Source organism: Neoarius graeffei, chromosome 17 (assembly GCF_027579695.1).
Source record: "Neoarius graeffei isolate fNeoGra1 chromosome 17, fNeoGra1.pri, whole genome shotgun sequence".
In the NCBI taxonomy this organism is placed as follows: Eukaryota; Metazoa; Chordata; class Actinopteri; order Siluriformes; family Ariidae; genus Neoarius; species Neoarius graeffei.
Genome location: NC_083585.1, coordinates 29,009,059 through 29,033,484, shown reverse-complemented (window position 1 = coordinate 29,033,484; position 24,426 = coordinate 29,009,059). Strand labels below are relative to the sequence as shown.

At 43.5% G+C, this 24,426-nt stretch overlaps 1 protein-coding gene across 1 annotated transcript in view; it reads right to left on the bottom strand.

Annotated features, from left to right (window-relative positions):
* Positions 1-4,968: 4,968 nt before the first annotated feature.
* The window catches only part of lrrc75a (leucine rich repeat containing 75A), a 76,067-nt gene continuing 56,609 nt past the window's right edge, over positions 4,969-24,426 (bottom strand). The window contains exon 4 of the mRNA XM_060943962.1: positions 4,969-6,609. Within this exon, the coding sequence (XP_060799945.1) occupies positions 5,775-6,609 (835 nt within the window). The 3' untranslated portion in view covers positions 4,969-5,774. The remainder of the gene's footprint in view (positions 6,610-24,426) is intronic.

Here is a 24,426-nt window from a genome sequence, read left to right as displayed (position 1 = left end):
GGTACAAGAACCAGTTTGAATCAATTTGAATTTTGGGCCCCTGTGACACAAACTTTGTACCCTGATTGTAAAACAACCCATAATGTTCTGTCTTGAGAGGAATAACAGGGACATAAAAGTCTTAAACTGAAATGCAAACCAAAGACCACACTTCTGTTCACAATGTTTAACATTTATTTGGGTGTAGTTTATTTGAAAAGTATGAGTCATGCTGAATATTTATATCCCTTTGCACACTGTGTAAAGATTAAGCACCACATAACATGCCATAACAATTATTAGATATAAAAATTATGAGATATAAAAGGTATAATTATATATATATATATATATATATATATATATATATATGATCATACCTTTTATATATAGTAATTCACACACACACACACACACACACACACACACACACACACACACACTTTCTTCTGCTCTTAAAAATAGCATGATAGTATTTGCAGTGGCTCGAGTGACCACTGAATGTCGCCACCGTCCGTAGTGAGATCATTTCAATTTTCCATGAAATAAGAGGCTTATTTGTAGCTACAAGTCCCAGATTAACTTAATGAATAAAGATCTGACTCATGGCTCAGATTCAAGCTTTAGACATCATCAAATACACTACCGTTCAAAAGTTTGGGGTCACTTTGAAATGTCCTTATTTTTGAAAGCAAAGCACTGTTCTTTTCAATGAAGATCACTTTAGACTAATCAGAAATCCACTCTATACATTGCTAATGTGGTAAATGACTATTCTAGCTGCAAATGTCTGGTTTTTGGTGCAATATCTCCATAGGTGTATAGAGGCCCATTTCCAGCAACTCTCACTCCAGTGTTCTAATGGTACAATGTGTTTGCTCATTGCCTCAGAAGGCTAATGGATGATTAGAAAACCCTTGTACAATCATGTTAGCACAGCTGAAAACAGTTGAGCTCTTTAGAGAAGCTATAAAACTGACCTTCCTTTGAGCAGATTGAGTTTCTGGAGCATCACATTTGTGGGGTCGATTAAATGCTCAAAATGGCCAGAAAAATGTCTTGACTATATTTTCTATTCATTTTACAACTTATGGTGGCAAATAAAAGTGTGACTTTTCATGGAAAACACAAAATTGTCTGGGTGACCCCAAACTTTTGAATGGTAGTGTATTTGACTGAGACACAACTGAAAAGTTAAATTTATTTTTTTTTTGGTTATTATTTTTGCACATCCTGCTGATTGCACAATAATTTGCACTATTTTTTTTGCTTGGCCTGATATTTACCTACTTTAATTTGATACTAATCCTTCAATAAGCAACATTTATAAAGATCAGACACCCAGACACCAGTCTAATATCTGTCCACCAGTAAAGAATCTACAGCAGCTTCTTTTCCTGATGCCTGTGTAGTGAGCGGTGAAGCTGCAGCGGTGTTTGATGCTGTGGAACTCTAGAGACTACTGTACTTGTGTATTTAGTGTTAAAGGAAAAGTTCACCCTGGATATGTTTTTAGTGATTCTGGTATGGTGGTGCCGTGGTTCACATTGTCACCTCACAGCAAGAAGGTTCTGGGTTCTGGCTGACGGGGGCCTTTGTGTGGAGTTTGTATGTTCTCCCCATATCTGTGTGCGTTTCCTCTGGGTGCTCTGTTTTTTTCCACGGTTTAAAAGACATATCGATTATAGTAAAATACCCAGCCGCTGGGGTTGTACAAACCAGTGCATACCTAGTGCCAGTCCCAAGTCTGGATAGATTGCGTCAGGAAGGGCATCCAGTGTAAAACCTATGCCAAATCAAATACGCGGAACACGATGATCCGCTGTGGCGATTCATAACGGGAGCAGTCGAAAGAAGAAGGCTTGGTGATTCTGGTGCAAATTTGTTAGCCAGTGCTGTATTTATGTTTTTCCTGAGAAGTTAGGACTTGTCTGCCTTGCTGATGTCACACGGGGACAATGAGCTACATTTACATGGACACTAATAATCTATTAATAATCGGATTCATGAAATTTGTTCACGTCAACAGCTAGAATGAAATACCCCATTCTGATTGATAATTTAATCAGATAGAAAGAGGTATTGTCGAAATCTGATAATCAGTTCGACAGGAAAATATTAGCCATGTAAACGCTCAATAGGACTGTAAACGCCTGGACATGTTCAGTACGCCTTCGCACAGTGATTACATCATGACATTTTATTGACGACAGAAACATGAAAACATGTAACATGCATGATAACTTTGTCCCACCAGTCCTTGCTTCAGACTTTCATCCACAGTCCTCTTGTTTTGGGGTGGAATAGGCAGCAAAGGTATGAGTCTGGACAGAACAGCATTTCAAAACAAATTATCCTGTGTTCGCCTTCTTCTGTTCAGAACTTCTATGAGGAGGTTTGTTTCCAATTGTTGCTTGAATAAAATAAATAAAAGTAACGATACGATTGGCGCACGGTGGTGTAGTGGTTAGCACTGTCGCCTCACAGCAAGAAGGTTCTGGGTTTGAGCCTAGTGGCCGGCGAGGGCCTTTCTGCGTGCAGTTTGCATGTTCTCCCCGTGTCTGCGTGGGTTTCCTCCGGGTGCTCTGGTTTCCCCCACAGTCCAAAGACATGCAGGTTAGGTTAACGTGGGGCAGCCTTGGGCTGAAATGCCCTTGAGCAAGGTACCGAACCCCTGACTGCTCCCCGGGCGCTGTAGTGTGGCTGCCCACTGCTCTGGGTGTGTGCACTGCTTCAGATGGGTTAAATGCAGAGGATGAATTTCACTGTGCTTGAAGTGTGCATGTGACAAATAAAGGTTTCTTCTTCTTCTTCTTAATAGGTTGATGTGGGAGAACTTGGAGAGATTAGCACCAAGTCATGTAGCTACAATGCGAATCATTGACAAATAAAGGTTTCTTCTTCTTCTTAAAATACTCATCATATCCATCTTTATGGAGTAGAGTAAGCCGGTGATACAGGATTAGGTGCATGTCAGAAATTCTACTGTGATTTTATGTTTGGGACAAACAGTATAAACATGCACATCTAACTGTTAATTTTCATGTAAATGGTATGTGCAGGATTGCTGATTGAAATGAATTCATTTTGAGTGCAAAAAATGTGTGCATGTAAACATAGCTTATGATGTTTAATAGGAAAAAATATTCAGCAATATCAAACATAAGGGATATCGGTCAGATTTTGCTGATATCGCCTAAAAATCAAAAGAGCAAGGGCTTCTTTTCTCAATGACCAATTTTTAGCAAAGTTCATGGTCACATATAAGAAATCTGACCTAGTGATAGTCTCATCTCATCTCATTATCTCTAGCCGCTTTATCCTTCTACAGGGTCGCAGGCAAGCTGGAGCCTATCCCAACTGACTACGGGCGAAAGGCGGGATACACCCTGGACAAGTCGGCAGGTCATCACAGGGCTGACACATAGACACAGACAACCATTCACACTCACATTCACACCTACGGTCAATTTAGAGTCACCAGTTAACCTAACCTGCATGTCTTTGGACTGTGGGGGAAACCGGAGCACCCAGAGGAAACCCACGCGGACACGGGGAGAACATGCAAACTCCGCACAGAAAGGCCCTTCGCCGGCCACGGGGCTCGAACCCGGACCTTCTTGCTGTGAGGCGACAGCGCTAACCACTACACCACCGTGCCGCCTCCTAGTGATAGTGGAGACAGCAAATGTTGTTGACACAAATGTCCTGAGTTATAGCAGCGACTTGGTTTGACTAGTAAGCAATCTACATTATATCATGCACGATTGCATTGACGGTGGTGTAAGCATGAAATTTTAAGCTTTAGAGTGTTATCTGTTTGAGCAGAGTGTACAGATGAGGAAGAAACCTTTATTTGTCACATGCACACTTCAAGCACAGTGAAATTCATCCTCTGCATTTAACCCATCTGAAGCAGTGAACACACACACACACACCCAGAGCAGCGGGCAGCCACACTACAGCGCCCGGGGAGCAGTCAGGGGTTAGGTACCTTGCTCAAGGGCACTTCAGCCCAAGGCCACCCCACGTTAACCTAACTGCATGTCTTTGGACTGTGGGGAAAACCGGAGCACCCGGAGGAAACCCACGCGGACATGGGGAGAACACGCAAACTCCACACAGAAAGGCCCTCGCCGGCCGCTGGGTTCAAACCCGGAACCTTCTTTCTGTGAGGCGACCGTGCTAACCACTACACCACCGTGCCGGAAGTGAGACAGCTGAATAGACTAAAGTCTAAAGTGCTGCTGCATCAGTCTCTTAAAGTAGAACTGAAGCAAGAACTAACTCGCTCTGGCACCACTATTCAGCAAGAAGTCGAATGGCATTGTGAGTAATTAAGGAAACCATTAGCCAAATTGGAAATTGACCAAGAAGTTAAAAAAAAGGCAATTAAGATTTTCATTAAGAAATAAATCTTGAACGCTACTGAAGATAACATGTTCAAAAACAGTAATACGTATACATTTGCTCAGGGTGAATTTTTCTTCTTTAATATGTTAATAAGCCTGTTCGACCACAGGCCCTTAGATTACCATGGTCTGAATATTAAGATTATATTTCTAATATTTCTCCTGGCCTGAGGCTTCTGAAGAATTAAATTCTGAAGATGTGTTATCTGTGTATCTGGTACCATGATGAATTTCTAACTGCCTCACTAGGATCGTCAGGTTATATCAACCAAACTACAACATGAATAGGTCCTTACAAAATAAGATATTTATTACCGAAACTCTGTAAAAGAGCAGAACAACAGAGTAAGACCTGAAAATGGCTCATTCACAGATTTTGTAATTATTATGGTGAGAGATAATAGGAGTCATATCATAAAATGTATATAAGAAATTGAATATATTGAAGATTGGATCTACTGGTGCATGAGTATGCGCTGGTGAAGAAATACTCAGTGAAAAAAAAAAAGGAAGCTATAATTGTGTCATAAACTGATATTTCAAACAAATACCGTAGTCTATAATACAATGGCTGGGTGATTATATTAAAATGTACCAAATAAACTGCAATTATATAGAAGGTTAGAGTGCCTGTGTAAAAAGAAGAGCAAAGCTTTGTTACCTTTCGATATATTTTTGATATAATAATCGGGATATTTATGTTTATTTTAATGTTATTCTGTCCTTGGGTCTTTGGTGCCGGTCCGTCATAAAGCACAACCGTTTTCTACAGTTGAACTGAGGGCATCCTTGAAATATTGGGTTTCCTCTTGCTTTTCTTCAGGCGTACAGGCTGCTCTGATGCTGTTGACATGCATTTTAAAGGCTACTTAACATATTTTCTTGCTCGGGATGGAGGAACAGATGCATAGACTGAGAAGGATATGTCCAAGCTAGTCTAACAATGTCAGGCTGGTGAGTTTCTCTCCATATCTCAGTTGCCATGTGCACTGGAAAAGCATGCACACCCAGTCTCGGCCAAACCATCACACATCTGCACACACTCCTCTTTAACAGGGTCAGACAGGCACATAGGTAAAAGTTTGTTGTTAGGACCTGAAAGAGAAGCATATAAACTGCAAAGGGTATCTTACCTTACCTTACTCTATATAATATGATTGTTATACCTCATAAGTGGTATAGGTTTTCATTTTATGCATGAAATACACAAAATATCATTTGTTTACCACACAGTCCTTTACGTTTAAATGAGTCATCTCCTCTAATCTTTTACTAGCTTGATATTCATCAGGCTGACCTGTAAACAGTCTAATGCAGGGTCTCTCCTGACTCTTTGGACAAGACAAGTTTAAAGGCTACAATTTCTAAATCGAGCAAGTCTGTTCAGGTCAGGTTGCCTGAAGAACAAGGCACCTGATCCACACTGGTGTCCTTTCCGACATCCCCGAAGGCTGCTGAGGAGTCCTGTGACTGACTAGAACAGGACAGCTGTGAGCTCCGGCTGTGTGTGTCCTCCTCACCTTCAGCCTTTGTTGCTTTTTTCACACTGCTTTGTCTTTCATATGGCCTTCTTGCAGCCCTCAGCTCCTCCATGGTCCACACGCTGTCCTCATCATCTGGACCTCTGACCTCTCTATCGAAGTCGAGCAGCTCCTCCATCATCTCTTCAATCTCCATCTCCCCATCCATCTCACAGTCCACTTCAGACCTGAGCTCACCCAGACTCAGTGTCTTGTTTGTATCGTCGGTGTTATCCGTGTCATCCTCATCTGGCCGAGCGTCTGGCTCACTTGCCTGGCTCTCTCCGAACTCCATGATGGTAGGCAGGTTGCCCTGCTTGGGGCAGCGCTTACGCAGGCTCACTAGGAATGACTGAGGGAGTGAGAAGATGTCCACGTTGTTTCCAAGGTCTATCCATGTGATGTTAGGGAAGCGCTCGGGTTCCTTCAGTGTGTCCGTGAGCTCCTTGAGTACAGCTCGTGTCAGCCTGTTGCCGTTGAGTGCCAGTGTCTCAAGCCGAGGCAGCGAAGCCAGAGTGGGCAGGAGCAGAAGAAAGGCCTCATCTGTGAGCTCTGTGAATCCCAGCTCAAGGTTGAAAACACGAGATGCATGTCGCTGCAAGTGTGAGCACAGCCGCTCCATATCCTTCACTCCCAGAGGAATGCCAGAGAGGTCTAATGTTCCATTGGCCGGTGGATTAGAAAGAATGGCTTTCAGGCTGAGAAGAGGACAGAGAAAGAGTCAAACACTAGAGACACAAATTTAAACAAAGGAGACACTTGGACCTTCATTTAAACCTTCATGAGGCAGATAGAGTAAGTATAATGTTACGACGTACTTATGTTATGTAGTCATGTCCAGACCCGGATCTCTTTCCTTTGGCAGACCTAAATCATCCTGTCAGCTAAGTAGCAAACCTTCCACTAGCTGATTTAACTGTCCAATGTGTTGACATGAGTTTTGAGTACTGTCTAGCAGGTAAAATCAGGCCCGACTCCAGAATTATTATCTTGCCCGGGACGGAGTCCGCCAGGGGGCGAGGTATTGTTTTCGGTCGGTTTTCTTTGTTAACGATATTATGGGAAAATGGCTGGATAAATCTTCATGAAACTTTCAGAATAGATTGTAACATTGGTCTCAAATAGAACCGCCAACATTTTGGGGGTCATCCGGTCAAGGTCACCAAAAAGGTCAAAAGTGTTTTTGTTGTGACTACTGCCTCATATAGAGGTGCTAGCGACTATGTCATTGTGCTGTAAGAATGTAAGAGTGTAACAATCACGCACTGCGCATACACGTGTTCCGATTAAAATGGCCAGTGAGTGTATACAATTCGGGTCACCATTCGAAATAAATGGACTAGACTAAAGAAATCGCTTTCAGACATGTTTATGCTTATTACAGAGGGAAAGTGCGTTCCACTGAGCTCTAGCGCCGGGCCATTTCCTGGAAATAAGAGTTTGGGTCATGGCGACAGCATGTGTGTCAGCCTCAGTTTGGAGGTTTTAGTTTCGAAAACTGTAAGAGGTAAGAGTAGAATAATATCAAGGACAGGTATTTTACTTCTGTGATTTTTAAATCGTTCATTTTTGGATTACGCTTCATTTTTGTAGCTACTGTCTCACAGCAGGGCCGCGTTAACCCTTGCCAAGGCCCTGGGCAGACACCCCCCCGAGGCCCCACCCCGCCTGTTGTCAACTGCGCTCAGCAAATTCACCCCCTCTGACGTGCCTGTCTAACTAGACACAGAAACTTAAATAATGACAGTGGCACAATTAGAAATACTATTGAACGATAAAACTTTATATCCATCAACACCTATTTAATCGAGAAAAAGCAATGGTGAAATAGGCAATTGCATGGTGAAAAAATCCATCAGACATCACGGTTAACAAGTCTGGTTAACTAAAGTTTAGCCTCAAGAAGCCTTTGAATGAGTGAGTCAATGAACAGCATGTCAAGAACATAACCTCGGCCTACAACAGTTTCTTTAGTATTCAGAACAAGAACATTCATTTGGTATATAACCGTTCATTTTCATTTTGGAATCCAGGCGACTTTTAACTTGTGAAAACAAAGAGCGATAACAAAGAAAGAAAAATATCTTGCCTCTCAGAAATAAATCTCAAAATGTTAGGCTATGTGAAACATTTCATCCTTTCACACACGTAATGTCCCAAACAGCAGTGGCACACAGCTTTGCGCATTCAGTTTGACAGCCATGGGTCAACTTACAAGGGCACTTTCCTACTTTTCTGGAAAGCGAAGTCATTAATTAAATCATTGAACTCAAGCTGGCGTAGCGTGTGAAGACATGGTGGAGGTGGACAGTGATTATATTGACAATAACGGGTGGTTTATGCGACGGGACAAGATGGGCTCCCTTACGGGTGGCGAAATGCATCAAAAATGTTATCAATATGATCAAAACTTCTGAAAATATCGTTTCATATTTTCCGATCTCGCTACCGCTGAGGCCCCCTAGTGGCCGAGGCCCTGGGCAGCTGCCCATGAAGCCCATTAGGATAACGTGTCCTTGCCTCACAGAGTAAATATATGCTATCTTTATTGTATGGACATGGTATCGGAAAACAATTTTATTTATAAGCAGTAGCCATGGGGCGGCACGGTGGTGTAGTGGTTAGCGCTGTCGCCTCACAGCAAGAAGGTCCTGGGTTCAAGCCCTGGGGCCGGCGAGGGCCTTTCTGTGTGGAGTTTGCATGTTCTCCCCGTGTCCGCGTGGGTTTCCTCTGGGTGCTCCGGTTTCCCCCACAGTCCAAAGACATGCAGGTTAGGTTAACTGGTGACTCTAAATTGACCGTAGGTGTGAATGTGAGTGTGAATGGTTGTCTGTGTCTATGTGTCAGCCCTGTGATGACCTGGCGACTTGTCCAGGGTGTACCCCGCCTTTCGCCCGTAGTCAGCTGGGATAGGCTCCAGCTTGCCTGCGACCCTGTAGAAGGATAAAGCGGCTAGAGATAATGAGATGAGATGAGCAGTAGCCACATGTACCTATAGGGTACCTTTTTTTTTCGCAATATCTTCCTTCATATTCATCATAAGTGCTACCGGGCAAGGTTTGTTTTGCCTGGCAACACTTCTTGGCACTTTTTCAGAGAATGACCAAAAGTGACTATTACCTTTTCAAGCTTGTTGATCTGCACAAGCCTGCTGATTAATATTCAATACATGGGCAGTTAAAATACAGTTCAATGCAATCAAGACCATAATAAAAAGTTTAAAAATGTCCACAGTATAGAAAACAGTGAATAAGGCAGAGAAAATCCTAATTATCAGAACTGCTCAGATGTGGTTATTTGTTGTGGTTGTCATGTTTTAAAATCATCCAATAAGATGCCACATCCATAATAATAACCTGTTTGGAAAGGATGTATGAAAGAAGCCCTTCCTCAGAGCATCGCATAACGAGCAATGGCTAAACCTTACCAAGTATCAGTGGAAGTATGATTGATATCATTTACATTTTATTTTATTTAAATATTGACCGCCATCAGGATGTTTGATGAGAAAGTGGACTGAATATAAGAAATCGTAAACACTATAGTTATGGTACGGGGGTTATTCTGCTAAGTGCTAGGATGTTTTGGTTGCCTCTGTCAGAAGATTACAATTTGACTCTGGATAGAAAGGGTTATCCTGAGATGAACTGGGATCTTATCCAGGGAGATGCTAGTCCATCTGCCTTGTGCCTTTTGTGTCAGGGAAAGGATCCAGAAACATGACCCTGACCAGAATGAAGCAGTAATAAAAATGCAGTGATCAAATTATACTATACAGCATCCCCATATGGTTATAACTCATTGAATTATTATTATTTATTTTGTATGATATTTTATTAGGGTTTTTAATCATTCTGGAATTGAGTAGAAAAGATCATACGGAGTGGATAAAGAAGAGAAATTGATCCAAATTCCACCAAAATGTTACTCTATTAATGTCTGTTGTGTCTTTCTTCTAATAAAACAACAGAGCTCCATGGATACATAGTTTGAGCATATTATGCGATTTTAATGTCCGTGTCACTAAACAGCTCTGTTAAACCAATGAGTACCAACAGCAAGTCCTGCAGATGTTTATCTGCAGACGAAGTGTTAAAACGGAGCCAGAAAATGAAGCACGGCACTCGCTACACACGTAAAGAGCTAAAAATAAGTGAAACCGAGAGCACTGACATTCCTGTAAATGAGCTCAGAAATTGTAATAAAGAAAGAGGAGAGAGAGAAAACTCTTGCAACATTAATTGCCATAAAAAGGAAAATAAGAATTAGGTTTAATAATCCTTTTGGCAGTAGGAAGCACAATAAACAGACTATGTAGTCATGCAGGGTGGAGAAGAGCTGATTTCAATTATGACCCAAGCTCTAAAAAATGCTGCTGGATTCTGAATCTACGCTGTTGTCGAAAAGAGGATGAGGTTTTTGAGTGAACTAAAATGCTGAATGCATTTGTAAATTAATGAAGCACTACAAATGTATCTCGATTTTGTCACAACGAACAATCATGGACTCAATATGTTAGCACTTTAAAGACCCCCTTTTTTTTTTTGCGCAGTGTAATTTGAAAATATAAAAAAAGATGAACAGTGAAACCTGCCAGCATTTAGCCTGGATTCATCAGGACAAGCTCAGTAGTCAATTTTCAGAAAATAAGCCCTTAACAGTGAAGGAGTACTTCACAAATACCGTATACTGCTCACCATAAAAGGCTCAAGAAGAGTCCGAGTCTCATAGTTCAACAAGGATGATGTAATAAAAGTTTTCCATTTCTCTGAAAATTCATCCCAACAAATCACCTAGGTCTATCACTGAACCAGCAAAACTGGAAACAAATTTCTGTCTCATTGATGTCATGCTGACCTTTGTTTCTTTTCTATAAACCCCTCCAAAAACCCACCCCATTATAATATAAAAGAGCTGATAAGTAAATGTCAGTAATGAAACCTGACACCCGTAAGATTTCATGTGAGCTGCTAATGTAGTCTTTATCACATTACATCACTCTTACACAACAGAAATACTGTATACTGTGACATATTGGAAAATACTATGCAACATGTTTACAAATACAGTGCTGAGCGTAAATGAGTACACCCCCTTTGAAAAGTAACATTTTAAACAATATCTCAATGAACACAAACAATTTCCAAAATGATGAAAAGACAAAGTTTAATATAACATCTGTTTAATTTATAATGTGAAAGTAAGATTAATAATATAAACTTAGATTACACATTTTTCAGTTTTACTCAGATTAGGGTGGTGCAAAAATGAGTACACCCCACAGCGAAAACTACTATATCTAGTACTTTGTATGGCCTCCATGATTTTTAATGACAGCACCAAGTCTTCTAGGCATGGAATGAGCAAGTTGGTGACATTTTGCAACATCAATCTTTTTCCATTCTTCAACAATGACCTCTTTTAGTGACTGGATGCTGGATGGAGAGTGATGCTCAACTTGTCTCTTCAGAATTCCCCAAAGAAAATAATTTCTTTACACCACAAAGGTGAAGGCTACAAGAAGGTCAGCAAAGCTTTACTTATCAGTCAGAATACTGTAGCAAAAGTGGTACAAAAATTTAAGAAAGATGGAACTGCAACCATCTCACAGAGACGTCCAGGTCGTCCATGGAAGTTAACACCTCGACAGGAGTGTCTTCTGATGAGAAGCATTGAAGAAAATCGGCATGCAAGTTCACTGCAGTTATCTAAAGAAGTAGAAAGCCAAACTGGGGTGACTATTTCCCGTGACACAATACGGCGTACGCTGTAGAGGAATGGCATGCATGGATGCTGTCCACGAAAGAAGCCTCTCCTAAAGCCCAGGCACAAAAAAGCCCTCCTAGAGTTTGCCAGGGCCCATGCTGACAAAGATGAAGACTATTGGGACTCTATACTCTGGAGTGATGAGACCAAAATAAATGTTTTTGGAATTGATGGCTTCAAAACTGTATGGCGTTGCAAAGGTGAGGAATACAAAGAAAAATGCATGGTGCCTACAGTGAAACATGGTGGTGGCAGTGTCCTTATGTGGGGCTGCATGAGTGCTGCTGGCGTCAAAGAGCTGCATTTCATTGATGGCATCATGAATTCACAGATGTATTGCTCTATACTGAAAGAGAAGATGCTACCATCACTCCGTGCCCTTGGTCGTCATGCACTTTTCCAACATGACAATGACCCGAAACACATATCTAAGGCCACTGTTGGATTTCTGAAGAAGAACAGGGTGAAAGTGATTCAGTGGCCGAGTATGTCTCCTGATCTGAACTCAATCGAACACCTATGGGGAATTCTGAAGAGACAAGTTGAGCATCACTCTCCATCCAGCATCCAGTCACTAAAAGAGGTCATTGTTGAAGAATGGAAAAAGATTGATGTTGCAAAATGTCGCCAACTTGTTCATTCCATGCCTAGAAGACTTGGTGCTGTCATTAAAAATCATGGAGGCCATACAAAGTACTAGATGTAGTAGTTTTTGTTGTGGGGTGTACTCATTTTTGCACCACCCTAATTTGAATAAAACTGAAAAATGTGTAATCTAAGTTTATATTATTAACCTTACTTTCACGTTACAAGTTAAACAGATGTTATATTAAACTTTGTCTTTTCAACATTTTGGAAATTGTTTGTGTTCATTGAGATATTGTTTAAAATGTCACTTTTCAAAGGGGGTGTACTCATTTACGCTCAGCACTGTATATGTCTATTTGCACCATGTACAGTATCAGTTAAAAGTTTGGACACCTCGTCTAATTCAGATGGTTGTGGAATTGGGCTGTTTACTGTATTTTTATTATTACTTGCAAAAATCAGAGATTTTTGCAAGTATGTTGATCTGTCGGTTTGTTTGTTTGTTGGTGCTCTAGCGTCATCATTTCTTGACCAAGCTTCAGCAAAATGCACAGGACAACTCACTAGGGTCACACAAAGACATCATTAGTTTTTGGTGGGTCAGGGCCAAAGGTCAACTCTTGTAAAAACACCTAATCAGTCATAACTTCCGAACCAGCGTTCGTATTGAGATGGGACTGGTGGCGTTGGAAAGCATTTTTGAATCCTTTTCCAGTAAACAATTGACGGTTTACCTGTGACATCATCTTGAGGTCAAAAAATGAGGTCAAATTTTGCAAGATTTTTAACAAATTTGACCTTAACCTCCAAAACGTGTTTATGGATTTTATATTGATACTCTGACCGCTAGCTAATTAGCATTCTGGGCCTAATTTTAAGGTCATATGCAAAATTTGGGGTCAAAACGTCAAAGGTCACGGTCACAGTACCGGTTTTTAGTGCCAACATTTCAAGTGCCTTTAACTCAGAAAGTTGAACTCAGAATTTGATATAATTTTTTTTGTAGGTTCTCCATTAAAGCCCCTTTTGATCAATAAAATAAAATATAGAGCAAACTTGATAATGATGTCACAAAAAAAGTCACATCATATTCTATCGAATTCCCATTGAAATCATTACTTTCAAAAATCGGAGATTTTTGCAAGTACTGTACGTTGATCTGTCCGTTTGTTTGTTTGTTGGTGCTCTAGCGTCGTTACTTCTTGACCAAGCTTCAGCAAAATGCACAGGACAACTCACTAGGGTCATACAAAGACATTGTTAGGTTTTGGTGGGTCAAGGTTAAAGGTCAAGGTCACCAAGGTCAAATCTTGTAAAAACACCTAATTGACCATAACTTCCGTTTCTTTGTGATTTTCACAAGTATCATTCTCTGCTCTGGAGCTGGAGAAGGGGTGATATTCCGAGGGGAAAAATTTCTTAGATTAAAGTTGTAAATTTACAAGAAAAAAAAAACCACACTGAAACAACAATCACATGCTTCCCAGTTGGAGTGCATTCTGGGAAATATAGCTGAAAATGTCTGTGCTTTATTCTTTATCTTGCATGATTGAGGATGAAAGACTGCATTTCCTATCACTGGGAAACCTTGTAAAGTGAAACAATTTGGTTCCTTGACCAATAAATAAATAAATAAATAAATAAAATTCTGAGGGTTTTTTTGTTTGTGTTTTTTTTAATAAATCTGTGACTTTTTAATTTTGAAAATTCTGAGTTTTGTTTGAAATATTAGAAACTTTTTAATTTAGAAAATTATAGCTGTACTAATGATGAAAATAAATTAGTTGCCCTACAATCCTTAGATTCTTTATAACCAAACAGACAAGAGAATTATTACCTTGCCCGGGACGGAGTCCACCAGGGGGCGAGGTATTGTTTTCGGTGGGGTTTCTTTCTTTCTTTCTTTCTTTCTTTCTTTCTTTCTTTCTTTGTTAATGATGTTACGGGAAAACAGCTGGACCAATCTTCATGAAAATTTCAGGATAGATGGGCATTGGTCTCAAAAAGAACCTCCAACATTTTGGGGGCCATCTGCTCAAGGTTTTTGTGGCTACTGCTTCATATAGAGGCGGTAGCCACTATGTCATCGTGCCGTAAGAATGTAAGAGTGTAACAATTGTGCAGTACGATGTATTCTGATTGGCTGAGAGCAGTATGGTGTGTTCTGATTGGCTGAGAGCAGCAGAGAATCAGAATCAGAACCATGTTTATTGGCCAAGTATGTTCACACACAAGGTCAAAATCAAGGTCACCAAAAAGGTCAAAATAGTTTTTTTTTCGCAATATCTTCCTTCATAAATGCTACCAGGCGAGGTTTGTTTTGCCTGGCAACACTTGTTATTATTGATTTTGCCACTGACAGTCTATTCTATGTTGGTGTAGTTTTCATTTCCAAAAGTTTTCCGAAAGAATTTAAAAACTACAGAACTTTATATACTGCATGTATTCATATAGCTTACTATTGTTAGCTTAAACAGACCAAATTTTAACCCAAAGAAATGTCGACTCTAATTCTTTTTCAAAATATTGTATGTGGAGTGAGATATAGCACTTACTCTGGATACTAGTATTGCGAGCTAAAGTGAATTTCAGTACCAGCAATGCGACACCTGATGTGCACCTCAACAACTGTCCTAAAATGTAGCTATAAAGAAAACATATAGCCTATAATACGTTTTATACCTCATCATATTGTTAGGACTAGGACTGTTTTGGCCTCTAGAGGCCGCTGTTATTTCCTTTTCATGTCGTGTTTATTTTGGCCTCTAGAGGCCGCCACTGTTCCTGTGTTTTGTGTTTGTGTTAATTGCCTAATTATCTTCACCTGTGTCCTTAATTAGTTTGTCTATTTATACCCCTGAGTTCAGTCCTCTTGTCACAAAGTCTTTGTGCTGTTATGTTTATCTCCAGTTTCCTTTGTACTGTGTTTTTTGATCTTCTTAGCTTTTGTATTTTTGCACTTTGCTTTTCTTTTGGATTATACTCTTTGGTTTTTTTTTTTTGTCTTTTGTTTTGCCCTGTATATAGTGTATATAGTTTAAATAAACCTTTTGATTCTTTTTCTACTTCCGCCTCACGCCTCTGCATTTGAGTCATCCCCCTGGTGGCCTAGTGGGGGTTTGCTGGATTATCACACCAACGAACCAGGTTCGAATCCCAGCAAAACCCTAACAGAAAGACTCCGTCATGACCGACTCAGCAGAGGCTGCTTCAACTGTCTACCCGGCCAACCTTCAGGGAATTATGGCAGCTTTGACACGCTTCGGAGCGACCATGGACGCTCATGGACGTACGCTCACCAGCCAACGTGAGGCCCTCGCTCGCCACGAGGAACTGCTTCAGCAAATTGGGAAAACCCTGGCACAGCTGACATCTCTGCCTGCATCTCCTGCTCCTGATCCAGTTCCTGCTCCTGCTCCAGTGCCTCCTGCAATGCTGCCTTCTTCACCTCGCGAACCCAGCCTTCCTGCACCACAGAGGTATGACGGCAAGCACAGTGAGTGCCGAGAGTTCCTTACCCAGTGTCAACTCACCTTTGAGCTTCAGCCTACCACCTACACTACGGATCGCCGCAAGATTGCCTTTGTGATCACCTTATTAGCTGGTAAGGCGCGAGCCTGGGCTACTGCTATCTGGCAAAGACAGGGACCTGAGTGCTTTGATTTCCAGCTGTTTTCTGAAGAGATGCTTCGGGTCTTCGATCAGGCAGACATCAGTACCGACGCAGCCCGAAAGCTCATGTCCATCCGGCAAGGAGGAAGCGTCGCAGATTACGCCATCTCGTTCCGAACACTCGCAGCAGTAAGTGGATGGAACGAGACTGCCCTGGTGTCAGCCTTCCACCATGGTCTGTCTGACCCCATCAAGGACGGTCTGGCCTCTATTGGATGCCCAAGTGACCTCGAAACCCTCATCTCACATGCTATTCGTCTGGACAACAGGATGAGAGAACGCCACCAAGCCTTGAGCCCCCCCAGCCTCCCTACCTCTACCTGGAGACCGTCTACCTCCTTCAGTGACTGTCCAGAACCCATGCAAGTGGGTCGTACTCGCCTCTCCGCATCTGAGAGGGAGCGCAGAAGGAGGGACAAGTGCTGCATCTACTGTGGCAAGCCTGGTCACTTCCGAGCATCATGTCCCGAACTCTTGGGAAAAGGACCGCCCCGTCCAGCCGAGGGAGGGTTGTGACGGGGCCTACCCTCTCTCCCGGACTCCCTGGCCAAGGAATCTACATCCCGGTCTCCATCTCCTGGGGTGAGTCTGTCCACTCTTGTCAAGCTTTGATAGACTCAGGGGCGGCTGGGAACTTTATGGATATTCACTTCGCCCAAAGCATCAATATTCCGACTGCACCTCTTGAAGTCCCACTGTCTGTGTCTGCCCTCGATGGCCAAGCGTTAGGTGATGGAAGAGTCACCCAAGTTACTTCTCCAGTTTTCCTCCAGTCTCAAGGTCACAAGGAAGAAATATCCCTGCACCTGATTCCTTCACCTGAGTTCCCAGTTATTCTAGGCCTTCCTTGGCTTACTCGCCACAACCCTCGCATAGACTGGGTAACAAGCCAGGTTGTGGAATGGGGCCCTGCATGCCATGCCTCTTGTCTGCTCTCTAGCTCTCCTGTGTCTCCTGCCGAGCCCCCTGATCTCACTGAGTTATCTCAAGTTCCCACAGAGTACTGGGATCTCAAGGAGGTATTCAGCAAGAGCAGGGCCGCCGTTCTTCCTCCGCACCGGGCCTACGACTGTGCCATCGACTTGCTCCCTGGGACTACCCCTCCTCGTGGCAGACTGTTTTCACTCTCTCAGCCAGAACGCAAGGCCATGGAGGAATACCTCAAAGATGCCCTGGTCTCTGGGTTTATTCGACCCTCCACTTCACCTGCTGGAGCCGGCTTCTTCTTTGTCGGCAAGAAGGATGGGGGGCTCCGACCATGTATTGATTACAGGGGCCTGAATAAGATCACTGTGCGCAACCGATATCCCCTTCCGCTGATGTCCACAGCTTTCGACCTGCTCCAAGGCGCCACCGTCTTCACCAAGTTGGACCTACGGAACGCATACCACCTCATCCGTATCCGACAGGGAGACGAGTGGAAGACTGCCTTTAACACCCCGTCTGGGCACTACGAATACCAGGTGATGCCCTTCGGACTCACCAACGCACCAGCTGTTTTTCAGGCCCTAATCAACGACGTCTTAAGGGACATGATTAACCTATACGTTTTTGTCTACCTCGACGACATCCTTATCTTTTCCAAGACCGTGCAGGAGCACCGCCACCATGTCCGCCAGGTTCTCCAGAGGCTGCTACAGAACAATCTGTTCGCCAAGGCCCAGAAATGCGAATTTCATGTTCCCGAGGTCTCCTTTCTGGGATTTATTGTACGGACAGGCCAACTCCAAATGGACCCTGCCAAGACCCTGGCCGTCCGGGATTGGCCTACTCCCAAGTCCGTTAAGGAGGTTCAGCGGTTCTTAGGATTCGCTAACTTCTACCGCAAGTTCATCAGGAACTTCAGTTCTGTGGCAGCACCCATGTCTGACCTCACCAAAGGGACAGGTGGATCTTATGGCTGGTCTCCTCAGGCAGAAAAGGCGTTCAAAGACCTCAAGGACCGCTTCTGCACGGCACCCATTCTGGTTCTCCCGGACACCTCCCAACCATTCATCGTGGAGGTGGACGCCTCGGACAGTGGTGTCGGCGCGGTGCTCTCTCAACGTTCGGAAGGAAAGCTGCACCCCTGCGCTTACTTCTCCCACCGCCTGAGTCCTGCTGAGTCCCGGTACGATGTGGGGGATCGAGAACTGCTAGCGGTCAAACTGGCCCTTGAGGAGTGGAGGCACTGGCTGGAGGGAGCACAACATCCATTCCTGGTTTGGACTGACCACAAGAACCTGGAGTACCTCCAGCAAGCCAAGAGACTGAACCCTCGACAGGCTAGGTGGGCCCTGTTTTTCAGTCGGTTTGACTTCACCCTCTCATACCGCCCCGGCTCCAAGAACACCAAACCTGACGCACTGTCCAGACTGTTCTCTGCCACTAACAGGGAGAATGAAGTCGGGCCTATTATCCCTGTGTCCCGGATTGTGGCCCCTGTCCGCTGGGGTATTGAGGAGGCTGTCCGACGAGCCCAACGCCAGGACCCCGGTCCTGGGACGGGGCCACCAGGCCTCTTGTACGTCCCACATCAAGCCCGGGCCAAGGTTCTCCAGTGGGGTCACTCTTCCCCTCTCACCGCCCACCCGGGAGCTCGGAGGACCCTGGACTTCCTGAAAAGACGCTTCTGGTGGCCTAACATGGAGAAGGAAGTAAGGTCATTTGTCCTGTCCTGTGAGGTTTGCACCAGAACCAAGAACCCACGACAGCGTCCCCAGGGTCTCCTGCATCCTCTGACCATTCCCCGGCGTCCCTGGTCCCACGTGGCAGTCGACTTTATCACGGGTCTCCCTGAGTCACAAGGTAACACGGTCATTTTGGTCTTAGTTGACAGATTCTCCAAGGCCTGCCGCTTCATACCACTGTGCAAACTCCCCTCTGCTCTTGAAACTGCGAAACTTTTGTTTAATCATGTCTTCCGAGTCTTTGGTCTTCCACAGGACATCGTCTCAGACCGAGGGCCCCAGTTCTCCTCCCGAGTGTGGCACGGGTTCTGCAAGGTCATCGGAGCCACTGCCAGCCTCTCCTCTGGGTTTCACCCACAGTCCAATGGTCAGACGGAGAGGCTCAACCAGGACCTGGAAACCACCCTGCGAGGCCTGGCTATGGATAACCCGACATCGTGGAGCACCTGGCTGCCATGGGCGGAGTACGCCCACAACACCCTGCAGTCATCGGCCACCAAGCTGTCGCCATTCCAGTGCCAATTCGGGTTCCAGCCACCTCTGTTCCCGGACCAGGAGGAGGACGCGGGGGTGCCCTCGGTCAACCAATATGTGAGACGGTGTCGCAAGACCTGGAGCAAGGTCAGGAAGACCCTCATACAGACCTCCAGAACCAACCAGACTCAGGCCAACCGCCATAGAAGACCTGCACACGCTTTCCGCCCTGGGCAGCGTGTTTGGCTGTCCACTAAGGACCTTCCACTGCGGGTGGAGAACCGCAAGCTTGCTCCTCGCTACATTGGCCCCTTCAAGGTGGTGCGCAGGGTGAACCCTGTCTCCTACCGGCTCCAGTTGCCCCGGACTCTGAGGATCAACCCCACTTTCCATGTTTCCCTGTTACGGCCCGTACTGACGTCTACGTATGCCCCTGCCCCTAGGAACCCCCCACCCCCCCGCATCTTCCAGGGGCAGACTGTGTTCACTGTGAATCGCCTGCTTGACTCCCGCCGGGTCCGCGGCGGGTTGCAATATCTGGTGGACTGGGAGGGCTATGGTCCTGAGGAGCGCTGCTGGGTTCCTGCTCGGGATGTCCTTGATAAAGAACTATGTCGGGACTTCCATTCGGCCCATCCGGATTGCCCTGGGAACGTCAGGAGACGCTCCTAGAGGGGGGGGTCCTGTTAGGACTAGGACTGTTTTGGCCTCTAGAGGCCGCTGTTATTTCCTTTTCATGTCGTGTTTATTTTGGCCTCTAGAGGCCGCCACTGTTCCTGTGTTTTGTGTTTGTGTTAATTGCCTAATTATCTTCACCTGTGTCCTTAATTAGTTTGTCTATTTATACCCCTGAGTTCAGTCCTCTTGTCACGGAGTCTTTGTGCTGTTATGTTTATCTCCAGTTTCCTTTGTACTGTGTTTTTTGATCTTCTTAGCTTTTGTATTTTTGCACTTTGCTTTTCTTTTGGATTATACTCTTTGGTTTTTTTTTTTTGTCTTTTGTTTTGCCCTGTATATAGTGTATATAGTTTAAATAAACCTTTTGATTCTTTTTCTACTTCCGCCTCACGCCTCTGCATTTGAGTCATCCCCCTGGTGGCCTAGTGGGGGTTTGCTGGATTATCACACCAACGAACCAGGTTCGAATCCCAGCAAAACCCTAACACATATAGACGCAGTACATTTATCCATATAAACATAACACATGTAACATACATGAAATGTCACTACAATATATACATCCTTCTTAATATGAAACAGGAATAATCTACAGTACTGTGCAAAAGTCTTAGGCACCTTATTATTATTTTTATACACACTTTGTTATAGATTTCTATTTTATGACTTCTACATTATCGAGTCAGTACGAAAGCATTTTAGAGTTCCAAATGTTCGTTTTCCAGCACAAAATTAAATGTTACAGAAAAATAAGTTTGTATCTGAGCAGCACATTACATAAAAGACCAGTGACCCTAACACCTACAGGATGACTGAGATGGTCAACAACCCACGTGACCTCAACGACTCTCCTTAGGGTTGCTTTTGGCCCACGAGAGGATAAATATCTGAAATCCCCCACCTGTCAGACAGAACTGAAGAAGCCTTTCGGATGAAAGGTGAAACGTCTTCAAGAACTTCAAGCAAGTCCAGTTGCTTTCTTTAGCACCGATGGTTTATGATGACCTGGATGACTGAGAACCTTCACAGACATTCCATGAGAGAGCACTTTTCAGATTTAAAAACAAACAAAAACAAACAAACCCATAATGAAGGCTGCTGGGTTTTGGTGCAAAATGAAGAAGCCAGTGTGACAGTCAGTGTGTCCAGAAGAACTGTGGCTGGTTCTGAAAGATGCTCAGTAAAACCTACAGCTCATTTCCTTATCAAACTGCACTCACTGTACCTGAGACTACTATATTTTTTTAATTTTTTAAAGCAAAGGGAATTTCGTCTCACTTTGTTTCATTTATGGTTTACTGATTACTGTTTATCGTATTTTTTTTAAATGTAGAAACATTTAATTTCCTTATTTTTTAAGCCATTTTTGGTCGACAGCATGTCTTTACATGTTTCTAAGACTTTTGCACAGTAATGTAATATATATATATATATATATCTAGTCTCGTCGTCTCGTTATCTGTAGCCGCTTTATCCTGTTCTACAGGGTCGCAGGCAAGCTGGAGCCTATCCCAGCTGACTACGGGCGAAAGGCGGGGTACACCCTGGACAAGTCGCCAGGTCATCACAGGGCTGACACATAGACACAGACAACCATTCACACCTACGCTCAATTTAGAGTCACCGGTTAACCTAACCTGCATGTCTTTGGACTGTGGGGGAAACCGGAGCACCCGGAGGAAACCCACGCAGACACGGGGCTCGAACCCAGACCTTCTTGCTGTGAGGCGACAGCGCTAACCACTACACCACCATGCCGCCCATATATATATATATATATATATATATATATATATATATATAAAACATATTGTCAAGAAATTATACAATCCAATCTACTATACAGTAATATACTGTCATATATTTTCTTTATATATGAAAAAACATATTTAAAAAAAGCCAGGGTTTTACTGGAGGCTTAGTAAACCACAAAATCAAGTATGACTTAACGATTTTTAAAATAAAATGCAAGACAATACCTGGTATGTGTGTGTGTGTGTGTGTCAGAGACCTGATACTCAAGGTCTCCAAGAACATCCCCACCAGACAGGAAGACCAAAAGGACTCGCTTAATCAGCTGCTTATTCTGTTATTATCTATCCAGCACTGGCCTTCACTTGCAGCGTGTGTTATTTCTCTTAAGCGTGATTATCCTCCAGGCAGCAGGCCTGGAGACCTACACAGGGAACGCTTCCTCTTTCCTGTGTGAGGAAAATGCACAGGTGGTGATAGCAGTGTTTCCCATTATGTGCGCAGCATGAAAGCCTGGGTTGAGACGATGCTCCTTTTCCACAATCTGCTGAACAATAAAGGTGTGAGGATGGGTCTTGAGTAAACAGCCCTGATTGTCTGCGTGCCAATGAAAAACGAGATGAAGGTAGTGGCAGCAGGTAGGTGGGCGGGTGCAGGAGACACACGGATTATAGTTTATAGATGTAGCAGAAGAATTGCAGAACAATTTACTGACTCTTAATGGACTACAAATACTTTATTCTTGTCAGGATCATGGCTCATACAGGGTCTGTCCTGGGAGCACGATGTGCAAGGTGGGAATACACCCTGGATCACCAACATGTGTGTGAGAGATGGAAAGAAACCAGAGTACCTGGAGGATGCCCACACAGACACAGGAAAAACATACGAAGTAAAGCAAATCGAGCTCAGGGTCAAACACCGGACTCTGGACACCAATAATACCTGCTGCCCTCACTATGCCTCACAAGGCCTCCCACAAGGCCAGCCTTATTCTGTAATAATCTTAATTACAGGACTGTTTAGACCTGGTTGGAAAAAATGATGGAAAAAATCCTAAGTGGTGCGATGTGGCCCGGCTCAAAGCAGAGGTGCTCTTACTACCCTAACATTGATTGTTTTACTTAAACAGCCCATCCTGAAGTGCTCTATTATGCTTATACCACAGTAATCTTCCAGCTATTACTAAAAACATCACATCCTACTTGTTATACTGTACCTTATCGTCATTTGTTATACATTAGTTGTGGAAGATCAGTGAAACAAGAAACAAGTTTGTTCCTGTTATCACTGATCTCATAGCAGCTATGAACACTCGTTTCCTCATCAGCACCTTTTTTCCTCTTTCTTGTAGTTGATAAGACAAAAAAAATGCAGCTTGTCATGTTACCAAGCTCTGGATTATGTAAACTGTTCATTATATAGGTTTCTGTGAATTAACTATTACTATAGAAACATTAACAAATTAGAATAGTATACAGTAAATTTGCTTCTTGACCTCTCAAACTACCAGGTGCTGCAGGACATCGTTCTACACGGACAAACAGATGAAAACCTGGAAGAGCATGAAGGCGTACAACTTTTTATACATGGCTGGGTTAAAGATCTGGGGATTAGGACACTACAAGATAAAGCCTGTATCGTTTATACCTGGGTAAGTAGCATTTTTGGGCTTTTTGTATGCATCTTTGCGATGGTTGCTAGGACGCTACAGGTTTCAGTATCGGGTATAAACAAACCACAGCTTCTCAATTCTCAATCTTCCCTGCTCTTCTCTTCCAGCAAACGATAAGTTTTTTAAAAAATGTAGTGAGAAGGTGGTAGCACGGTGGTGTAGTGGTTAGCACTGTCGCCTCACAGCAAGAAGGTCCGGGTTCGAGCCCCGTGGCCGGTGAGGGCCTTTCTGTGTGGAGTTTGCATGTTCTCCCCGTGTCCGCGTGGGTTTCCTCCGGGTGCTCCGGTTTCCCCCACAGTCCAAAGACATGCAGGTTAGGTTAACTGGTGACTCTAAATTGACTGTAGGTGTGAATGTGAGTGTGAATGGTTGTCTGTGTCTATGTGTCAGCCCTGTGATGACCTGGCGACTTGTCCAGGGTGTACCCCGCCTTTCGCCCGTAGTCAGCTGGGATAGGCTCCAGCTTGCCTGCGACCCTGTAGAACAGGATAAAGTGGCTACAGATAATGAGATGAGATGAGTGAGAAGGTACATTCCAACATCTATGTTGGTAACGCTAGGCCACAAATCTACATAGTCACTCCAATTGTTTTGAGGAATTTTGTATGGATCATAACCACTAACGAGACCGTCAATGACGGCGTAGCTCATTCCGGCCCCATCTAGTCCAGAAGGAACAATCTAAAGCGGGCCACCTTGTGCAGTTCTACTCTCAACCAGTCCAGCTCAAATATTTCCCAGAAAGAATCCAAAATGGTGAGTAATTGACCAAGAAGAAGTGATTTTTGTTAAACTGCTCATTAAGGCTTAATTAGTCCATAACTTCATTAATAACTGTAATTAAACAAATCTGGGTAGAAGTTATATGCACCCTAGGTACCTCTACCTTCATGCCAGAAAGAATCAAAATCGGTGAAGAATTGAGGGAGAAGAAACAATTCGTGTGGAAACTGCTTGTTAGGGCTTAATTACTTCATATCTTCATTATTAATTGCAATTATGCAAATTTGGGGTGCATATACACTACCGTTCAAAAGTTTGGGGTCACCCAGATGATTTTGCGTTTTCCATGAAAAGTCACACTTTTATTTACCACCATAAGTTGTAAAATGAATAGAAAATATAGTCAAGACATTTTTCTGGCCATTTTGAGCATTTAATCGACCCCACAAATGTGATGCTCCAGAAACTCAATCTGCTCAAAGGAAGGTCAGTTTTATAGCTTCTCTAAAGAGCTCAAC